The sequence below is a fragment of the Carassius gibelio genome, chromosome A14 (assembly GCF_023724105.1).
Source record: "Carassius gibelio isolate Cgi1373 ecotype wild population from Czech Republic chromosome A14, carGib1.2-hapl.c, whole genome shotgun sequence".
In the NCBI taxonomy this organism is placed as follows: Eukaryota; Metazoa; Chordata; class Actinopteri; order Cypriniformes; family Cyprinidae; genus Carassius; species Carassius gibelio.
The window spans coordinates 17,735,132-17,745,637 of record NC_068384.1 but is presented as its reverse complement, the minus strand read 5'-3'; the positions used below and the strand labels follow the sequence as shown (position 1 = coordinate 17,745,637).

At 38.3% G+C, this 10,506-nt stretch overlaps 1 protein-coding gene across 2 annotated transcripts in view; it reads right to left on the bottom strand.

Annotated features, from left to right (window-relative positions):
- Window positions 1–2,060: 2,060 nt before the first annotated feature.
- The window catches only part of pigg (phosphatidylinositol glycan anchor biosynthesis class G), an 88,781-nt gene continuing 80,335 nt past the window's right edge, over window positions 2,061–10,506 (bottom strand). For both annotated transcript variants that reach the window (XM_052615516.1, XM_052615517.1), the window contains 2 exons: window positions 8,832–8,995; window positions 2,061–2,945 (listed from right to left, as the gene is read on the bottom strand). In XM_052615516.1, the coding sequence (XP_052471476.1) occupies window positions 2,726–2,945; window positions 8,832–8,995 (384 nt within the window). In that variant the 3' untranslated portion in view covers window positions 2,061–2,725. The remainder of the gene's footprint in view (window positions 2,946–8,831; window positions 8,996–10,506) is intronic.

Here is a 10,506-nt window from a genome sequence, read left to right as displayed (position 1 = left end):
GGTCAACATTGAGAAGGGATTTAAAAAAAGAACAAAATACATTAAAAAAGAAAAAGACATACAAATAAGATTTTGCATCATCGTCAGGACAGATTTGGAGAAATGCAGCATTACATCACTTGCTCACAAATGAATCCTCTGCAGTGAATGGGTGCCGTCGGAATGAGAGTCCAAATAGCTGATAAAAACATCATAGTAATCCACAATTTCTTACAAACACATAGTTTGTCACTTTACAAAATATTATTTGATGAACTGGAGTGCTCTGGATTACTTGTGGATTATTGTGATGTTTTTATCAGCTGTTTGGACTCTCATTCTGACGGCACCCATTCACTGCAGAGGATCCATTGGTGAGCACGTGATGTAATGCTGCATTCCTCCAAATCTGTTCTGATGAAGAAACAAACTCGTCTTCAGCTTGGATGGCCTGCGGGTGAGTAAATATTTAGCAAATATTAATTTTGGGGTGAATCAGTCCTTTAAATTAATAAGAAACTGCAAAATATGTAATTAAACACATAAAATCTCACAGCAGTAATTAATTAATACTTATCATACAGCTCTCTAGACTACTCAATTCTAAATAGTCAAGCTTAGCATTTGATGTCAATTTTTTATGACTGACTGAACATTATGCCTAACATTAAATGAAGGGTAATCATTCACATGTCATATATTTATAATTTTTACCCTTAGAAAAGGTACAATTAGTGTACTGCAGTGTAAATCAGGCACTCAGTGCATTCAGGACTGAATCCCATAAGTCAAACTAAACCTACAGACTGCATTAGCTCCAGTGGGAGAGAGACTACAGTCTCCTCTCTTTCCCTGGAGGATGTTTGCGGTTCAAAAAGGCATTAGGTTACAAAATCAACTACTCCAGCCAACAAAAAGGTCAAAGCAGAGTATGAATCATTGGGAGGAAGCAGACATTTCAAATGCCCACTTCCTTCACAGTATTTTCTATGGTTAGAGATGGGAATCGAACAGAATTTAACAATTCAAATGATTCCAGAATCCTTAATTCCTTTAACAGTTCTATTATTGAATTGCATTTTCTATCAGCATCCTGATGTTAAAGGGGTCACATGATGCTTTTTTAAAGATCATTATTTTGTGTATTTGGTGTACCAGAATATGTTGACATGCTTTAATGTTCAAAAAACACAATCTTTCAAATACTGTACATTATTGTAGGTCCTCTATACCACACCTCTCTCAAATATGTCATTTTCTACAAAGTCCCTCCTTCTGACAAGCGCAGTCTGCACTGATTGGCTACTGACCCAGTGCATTATGATTGGCCAAACACCGCAAGCACTCGTCGGAAATGTAAAGAGCCTTTCCATAATCGTGAGCTTCATCTTTCAAAATAAATGACAGTTAAAGACATAAAGACTATTAATAATTTCCACAGTTTTACCATCAGTTCCACGGATGGTTAAGACAGCTGACTCCACTGTGTGACACTGTGTGACTCTCTCTCTCTCTCACACACACACACCCACAAAATGTTTTTGCCTTGGTCCAGAAACACACAACATCACTCTGACATGGCTGCTTCAATACTAACTGCGGTTACTGAAACTTTCTTTGAGTGAACATTTGGGCGGCATTACGCAAATATTTCCACATAGTGATGTAGACATGTGGGGGCGTGTTTTAATGAGCCATTTAAGGCGGACGTGGCAGAGTCTTAACTTTGATAAAGAATATCTCTTTGGATTTTAGACTTGAGTCTTTGTAACTTTACAGATCCTTGTTATGCACAAAGAGCTCGTAACACTCCAAAGAGAAAGGAAATGTCTCTTGATCAGCAAATCAGCATATTATAATAATTTCTGAAGGGACATGTGATACTGAAGATGGGAGTGTTGGACCTTTGCATCAAGGGGATAAATTACATTTTAATATATATGCGAACATAAAAAAGTTACATCTGGTTAAGTTACACTGTTATTGTCACTTAATAGAGTAAGGGACATTTATCATAAATCGGAGAGGCAAAACTGTGAATCACACATTTAAAAAAGCATGCAGAAATGAATTACTCTCAATCAGAAAAGGGTTTATTTTATTATTAACCAGATCTTAGCGCTGAGATAAAGAAAAAACACTTACCAACATTAATCAGCTTACAATTCACATTTCCAACAGGCTGATTAAACAAAAACGTCACAGGTAGCTGTGTTTAGATATGATTTAAAAGACTTTTAAGATCCCTTAAAGCTTTCAAGAGCATGAGGAGCGTACATCTGCTGTGATCTCAGTGAGGGGAGAGTTATTAATGATGTAACTTATCTCATATTATTCTAGAGGTGAAGCAACGGTCAGGAACGGAAATTGAAAGATACAAAAAGAATTATACTCTCCATTATCTGTAAAGCTTTAGAAAGAAAACTGCATGGAGAATGAGAGGGATTATCATATGTATGCACACAAGTCTGGCCATATGTTATCTGCACTATCAATGACCTCCCAAAATAATACAAAAATAATTTAAATCGCATACACACAAATGAGTGAAAGTCAATAGAGTGAGCCAAATCTCCATGTAAGCTCTGAATTCTCAACGTTGACCTCATTCACACTAGTAGAATAACCTAAAACCTTCTCCCATTGCTTTTTCTCGCAATTTATTTCTCCTTTTGGTGCACAAAACTCAACTGCACCGTTTGTTCTTTACCTGAGTTTGGCTTTGGTTCTGGTTCTGGCTCTGTGTTCACGGTCTGGCCGAGCGTTCCTGATCCATAAAGGTAAAAAACAGACACACAGCGGCGGTGATGAGGGTGTGCATGGCCTCGTACAAGAGTTTCGGAGAAAACACGCTCCAGATGAAAAGGTGGTATCGGAGCGAGGTGACCAGGACCACGTAAAACACAGCCGGGATGGACCGCAGGAGTGCAAAGCAGTAGCTGCCATGACCGAGACCCATTCCAGCCCTGACAGAGAGAGAAAAAGACCAGAATAAAGATGTTCAGTTCGGTTATGGTCTTGTCTGAATCTGAAATGTGTCATTATACAATGCTGTAGTCATAAAACCGTCAGGTCTCATCGACTGTGGTTCATTCCTTGTTTAATGTTAATGGAGAAGCTATTACTTCCTTTACTAACCTTTGATTATGAAATGTCTTACAATACATTCATTTAGACAAATGTCACCTGCCATGGGCTGATGGCACAGCCATTAGCAGGTCTATATGCAATAATCTGACACTTTAAAAAATAATGGGACCTTAATTGGACTAGACTGGACCAAGCTGGCCTAGACTGCATTAGACTGGCATACACTTGACTAGATAGCAAGGACTGTAAAATAAATAAATAAATGGATAAATGGACAGGAGCTGGTGATAGACTTGACTGGGCTAGACTAATTTAAAGTGAACTGGATTTAAATGGGCAGGACTGTACTACGATGGACTGAATTGTGTTAGACTACATTGGATGTCCTCGACTTATAAAGTGGACTGGAAATGATAGACTAGACTGGGCTAGATTACATTGGAATTAATTCAATTGGACTGGACTAGAAGGGACTTAGGGAAGGAGTGGACTAGCATAAACTGAAGTGGGCTTGGCTAGATTAAATTACCTCAACCTATAAACTGGACTAAAAATACCATGCACTTAACTGGAATTTGATGATAAACCTCAACCTATCCACTGGAGATGATAATAGACTGAATTGGATTAGACAACTTTGGACAGAATTGGATTGGACTGGACTAGAATGGGCATGACTGAACTAGTATGGACTGAAGTGGGTTAGGCTAGTTTAGATGGCCTCAAACTATAACCTGAACTGGACTACACTGCAGTGAACTGACTGGAGTTGGTTTTAGTGGACTACATTGACAGGGCCAGTCTAAAGCAGAATTCAGTAGGTTAGGCTAGATTAAATCACCTCAATCGATGAACTGGACTGGGTTATTCTGCGCTGAACTGGAGTTGATTTTAGTGGAATACATTTACTAGGCTAGATTATTGAACTGAATTAGACTGGACTAGAATAGACTGAAACAGATTGATTTGGACTAGAATTGGCAGGAAAGGGCTAATATGGACTGAAGTGGATTGGACTGAACTGGTTAAAATGGGTTTTCTGTCATTATAACTCTTGTTTTGGGCAAATACTCAAGTGTTTCAACCTGAAGTGTTATTCATATGACAGACACCATAATCTAGCTCCTGGATTGCAGGATGTTGAATCAGAAATCTTTTCTCTAGCCCTGGGCAACTCAATGTGTGAGCAGTCCAGTCATCTTTGACTCCCACTGTGAGAGTTTGGCTTCTCCAAGGAACAAATGACCTCATTCCTTGTTCACATGAATTTGGATGTAGGGCAGTTTCTATAGCGCCAAACAGTAAAAGCTCCACTATCTATGGACAAGACTCAAAGACATTCAGGCACCAGTGTTGCATTAAAAATGAAAATGTATTGTTATGGCGACGTAAATATTGAAAGCCCAATTCCCCAAAGTGGTAAACTCAGTGCTTTCTGCCAGTGCTAATATGACAAGTGAAACATTAGAAGAAAATAATCACGCATATAGCTCCTATCTTTTCAAACAGTAAGCTGGATCAAGCCGGCTGAAGATGCTCCCCGGATGAGTGCGATGGCTTGGCATGTTTTGTTGCGAGTTTATACTCCTTTATTCTTTCACCCAAAGGGACTGCCGCAGCCTGGCCTAAAAAAAACCTCTCACAGGGAGACAGAGAGAATCATTCTGGGAGATTTCCTCTCCAGTGTAATTATGCACACAGATTTTATGTGACCGTGAAAGAGAAGTAGACAAGGATAAGTGAGATAGCGTTGCATAGTTCAACCTGGAAACTAATCAGTGAATTTAAATTACATTATGAGACAAACAAGCAAAAACCTAAGGCTGAAAGGAGAAATCACTACCATCAAGATGACACAACAGATTTAAAGGGACAGTGATTAACTCAACCTCATGTCGTGCCAAATCTGTATGATTTTCTTTTTTCTGTGGGAAACACCAAGTATGTGGACTACATTTATGGTAATTTAATGGTGTTTTTTCTTTTGTGTTAGAAGAACAAAAGTCATGGATGTTTGGAATGATATAAGAGTGAGCAAATGAAACAATTGTTATTTTTCGGGTGAACTATCCCTTTAAATTCTAACATACTGTAGAATTAAACAGAAAATTCAGCAGGTAATGATGGAGGAACCCAAACCCATGGCTTGGGAATATTTACTGGTGCAATTCTGTCATATTTTTTGCGAAAACGTCATGAAGAATTTCCGGCCATTTTTACATTTTACATAAATTTGCACCTAATCCAAGCTTTCCTGTTAACATTAAAAAATGTTCCCCAGAAGAAACAACATAAGGATGAATAATTAAATATTCAATATTGGGGTGAATTATCTTTTCTTTCTTTTTTTTTCTGTTGTAACGTGCAAGATCCTGAGCAATCTGGTTTGCTTTGACCAATTCTGCAAGTTTTGCAAAACAGAAATGTTACAGAAAGGACAATATAGTTTATTAAGAGTAAACCGACTGAAAAGAATATTAAAACATGATGCTCTCTGCTCTGTTGGACACACTACAGTTTAGATCGACACAAGACAACAACAGCAAATCAAATTTAATACTGAATCAACCGAGAAATGATATTTTCCAGGCCAGTTTTGACTGCCCCATCATTTTGACTGACAGGTTGCTTTTCTAAGCAGACCAGCTGATTACCAGACCTGCAGACCTGTGCATACTCGCAGCGAATCTTCTGTAAACTGCACAGCCAGATGATCACAGTCCCCACTGCTGATTCCCGACAGCACTGCCTAAAATCATTTTCCAGCGCCTGTCACAAACACCTCCGCGAACAGAATGGTGGTCCTTTTCTGCCTCACGAGGAGTTTGCCGGCGGATGAAAATATTTGCAATTCAAATCCACACGCGGGTAGTAGATTGTTTGCAGGATTCAATATCCCTGAACACAAAGCACCTGTTGCCTCGGAGGAAATGAAATATCTTCTAACAAGCCTCTGTATTTCTCACTCTCAAATGGATTGTGTAAATGCTCGGCTTAGATGGGGGACGGGTCAGCCGGGCCTGCAGGGATTCCAGAACGATGAGTATTGATCAAAGAGCATTTCCTGGATCTCGTGTGCGTGTGTGTGTGTGTGTGTGCTGTAGTGACACTGCTGACTGATCACGCTGAATTATACATGTCAGACTGAATGCCTGACCACTTAAGACAGTCATTTATCAGGCTGTAGTCAGACAGCACTTTAGGGGAAATCTTCCAGGATCACAGGGACAGACTTTATAATGAGATGAATAAAGAGTGGGTGGTTCACAAAGTTTGATACTCTGCATTTATGCGGGATTATGGGATATGTAGAGTGCATCTGCCAGGGTCATGCACCATACAGAACTGAACTTTGAATGCCTTTTTATAGTCCAATTTAATTCCTGAATTCGAATCGAGGAATTAAAATGGGGTGCAGAAGTTTGAATGTGAATGGAAGCAAAATTAACTGAAATTCAAAGAAAACCATATAACAGTTTTTTTTAATAAAGCAAAGTTTGAATAGCTCTAAAGTTAGAATGTTTATGGCTTTTACAGGCAGAATGACCGATAGAATGACAGAATGATCGATAGATGGATGGATGGATTCTGCTGATTAATTTGAACCAGCTCTTTCTGAATTTTTCAGTTCAATTCAGAATTTTGCCCAATCCTGACATCACTGACGCAATATTGATTCATGAGGGTCCAATGAGTGCAATTCAAACACTTCCAAACCAAGCAAATAGTGATGCAGAATGTGGCTCAAACAACGCCCATTTAGCACACAAACATCCTGTATATACAGTATGCTTCTCTCCGATATGTCGAATGCACTGTGATACTCCTACAAGGTCTATTTGTAATATTAGCAACAGTTTTTGCAACAATAACAATTTTCATATAATTAAATGGCAAAAAAGAAAAGAAAAGGAAACTAATAAAAGGAAGGTACAAACTGTAGCACCACTTAAAAAGTTTTTTTTTTTTTTTTTTTAGTGTCATTTTTTATATACTGTATACATTTATTTTTGAGTGGGCAACAATGGAAGGAAAGGAATTATGACTGTATGGACCAAGATTCTGAACACCAGAAAGGCATTGTGGATGTGGGTGGTCTTGGTCTGACATCAGAACCTGCGGAGGAAGTCTTGAGTACTGAAAGTTACAGTATGTGTTGATGGCATATTGAACTCTTTTGGCTCAAAAGACCAATGCAAATTTGATTGCTCATGGAATGACCTCTTAAAGAATAATTTTACTGTGTAAAAACTGAGAGGCCAGTTCAAGACAATCAGACTCACACACACACAGATTGTGATTGTCTCGGCATGATTTCCATTATTCATTGTTCTATGAGTGGCTCTAATTGTGCCATCATTACCAGCTCAAGCTCTAATAACTGCCCCCTGATTCCTCATTCGCTCATGCTCTGTAATTACGTATAACTGATATGTGGATGTGTCCTGAATCTTTGAAAACAGTCCCCATTTTAAATTTTAAAGTAACACAAACATTGAGATTTTCTTTTTTTTCTTTTTTTTTTTTAAAACTGCAGCATAAAATTTGAAGGCTCCTAAAGGGAAAGAAAGAAGAGTTTTTCTATAAGATTTTTTTTTTTTTATTACAGTGAACTACAGAACTGTGTTATTGCCCTATCATTCATAAGTCATTTTAAGCTTTTTTTTACTGCACTGCAGTATTTTTAATAGACCCATTGTCACACTGGAAGTCTGTTGCAGCATTATTGCATAAAACTCTCTTTAAAGGGGCCATTTTGAGTAAACCAATGTTCTTTGCCAAACTATAAACACTCCCTTTTATATTTCCAGTTTTCATTTTATTCTACTTAAAGTTTCTTAAATTGTGTCAGGTTTTTTTTTCTTCGTTTATTTTCCTCTTTTTTTAAACATGTCTGTAGCTTTAATCGATTTTTATTTCAGTTTTAGTTATTTTAGCACTTCAGGTTAAACTGATTGAAAATAAGTTTGATATATAAAATATATATTTATGATTACAGAGTTTGCAAGGCAGCATTAAAGCTGCAGTAGGTAACTTTTGTAAAAATGTATTTGTTAAACCTGTCATTATGTCCTGACAGTAGAATATGAGACAGATAATCTGTGATAAAATCAAGCTCCTCTGGCTCCTCCCAGTGGTCCTATTGCCATTTGCAGAAAGTCATGCGCTCCCGGTAAAAAACAACCAATCAGAGCTGCGGTCCATAACTTTTTGTGTTCAAGATTTACAAAAATTTATATAATAAGCTAGTACACCATGAATCCATTTTCCAAACCGTGTTTTTAGCTTGTCCTGAATCACTAGGGTGCACCTATAATAAGTGTTTATATTCGGACTATTTTAGATTGCTTCGGGGATACCGCGGCGGAGTAACCCAGTACCTTTGTGATTCTTCATAGACATAAACAGAGAGAAGTAGTTCCGGCTACGATGTTCTTCCGCAAGACGCAAGCAGTTCTGTTTATTAACCGCTAGAGCATCAAAAGTTACCGACTGCAGCTTTAAATCTTGAAACACTTAACGTACAGGCTCCATTCAGACTTTCACTGTTCCTTTCGGCTTTCACTGTTCCTGTAACTCGGGTAAAGTAATAACCTTGACACTAACAATGCCGAGGTCATGGCTTTCGATTCATGATAAGACATACTGAATGCTTCAGGTACAAGCACCTACTAGACAAATTTATAAACACACTGCAGTTCAAACATATACAAGACCATTCCTTCAATATTACATGAGCTCTGTATGTTTGTGTGTGTTACCTGTCTCTCTGTGAGCTGAGGAAACACAGCAGATGACAGGCCCAGAGCAGCGGTCCTGCGTAGGTGCTCAGCGCCGTCAGGAAAATGGCAGGCGCTTCTACGTAACTATCCAGACCCACAAAACCCACAGAGATGTCCACGGTCCCGATGTTATTAGAGTTTCCCTGAAGAGACCATATAACATAAACACGAGTGGTTGACACAGATTTTAGCATTATATTATATATATATATATATATAAATATATATATATATATATATATATATATATATATATATATACAGTATTGTTCAAAATAATAGCAGTACAATGTGACTAACCAGAATAATCAAGATTTTTCGTATATTTTTTATTGCTACGTGGCAAACAAGTTACCAGTAGGTTCAGTAGATTCTCAGAAAACAAATGAGACCCAGCATTCATGATATGCACGCTCTTAAGGCTGTGCAATTGGGCAATTAGTTGAATTAGTTGAAAGGGGTGTGTTCAAAAAAATAGCAGTGTGGCATTCAATCACTGAGATCATCAATTTTGTGAAGAAACAGGTGTGAATCAGGTGGCCCCTATTTAAGGATGAAGCCAACACTTGTTGAACATGCATTTGAAAGCTGAGGAAAATGGGTCGTTCAAGACATTGTTCAGAAGAACAGCGTACTTTGATTAAAAAGTTGATTAGAGAGGGGAAAACCTATAAAGAGGTGCAAAAAATGATAGGCTGTTCAGCTAAAATGATCTCCAATGCCTTAAAATGGAGAGCAAAACCAGAGAGACGTGGAAGAAAACGGAAGACAACCATCAAAATGGATAGAAGAATAACCAGAATGGCAAAGGCTCAGCCAATGATCACCTCCAGGATGATCAAAGACAGTCTGGAGTTACCTGTAAGTACTGTGACAGTTAGAAGACGTCTGTGTGAAGCTAATCTATTTTCAAGAATCCCCCGCAAAGTCCCTCTGTTAAAAAAAAGGCATGTGCAGAAGAGGTTACAATTTGCCAAAGAACACATCAACTGGCCTAAAGAGAAATGGAGGAACATTTTGTGGACTGATGAGAGTAAAATTGTTCTTTTTGGGTCCAAGGGCCACAGGCAGTTTGTGAGACGACCCCCAAACTCTGAATTCAAGCCACAGTACACAGTGAAGACAGTGAAGCATGGAGGTGCAAGCATCATGATATGGGCATGTTTCTCCTACTATGGTGTTGGGCCTATTTATCGCATACCAGGGATCATGGATCAGTTTGCATATGTTAAAATACTTGAAGAGGTCATGTTGCCCTATGCTGAAGAGGACATGCCCTTGAAATGGTTGTTTCAACAAGACAATGACCCAAAACACACTAGTAAACGGGCAAAGTCTTGGTTCCAAACCAACAAAATTAATGTTATGGAGTGGCCAGCCCAATCTCCAGACCTTAATCCAATTGAGAACTTGTGGGGTGATATCAAAAATGCTGTTTCTGAAGCAAAACCAAGAAATGTGAATGAATTGTGGAATGTTGTTAAAGAATCATGGAGTGGAATAACAGCTGAGAGGTGCCACAAGTTGGTTGACTCCATGCCACACAGATGTCAAGCAGTTTTAAAAAACTGTGGTCATACAACTAAATATTAGTTTAGTGATTCACAGGATTGCTAAATCCCAGAAAAAAAAAAAGTTTGTACAAAATAGTTTT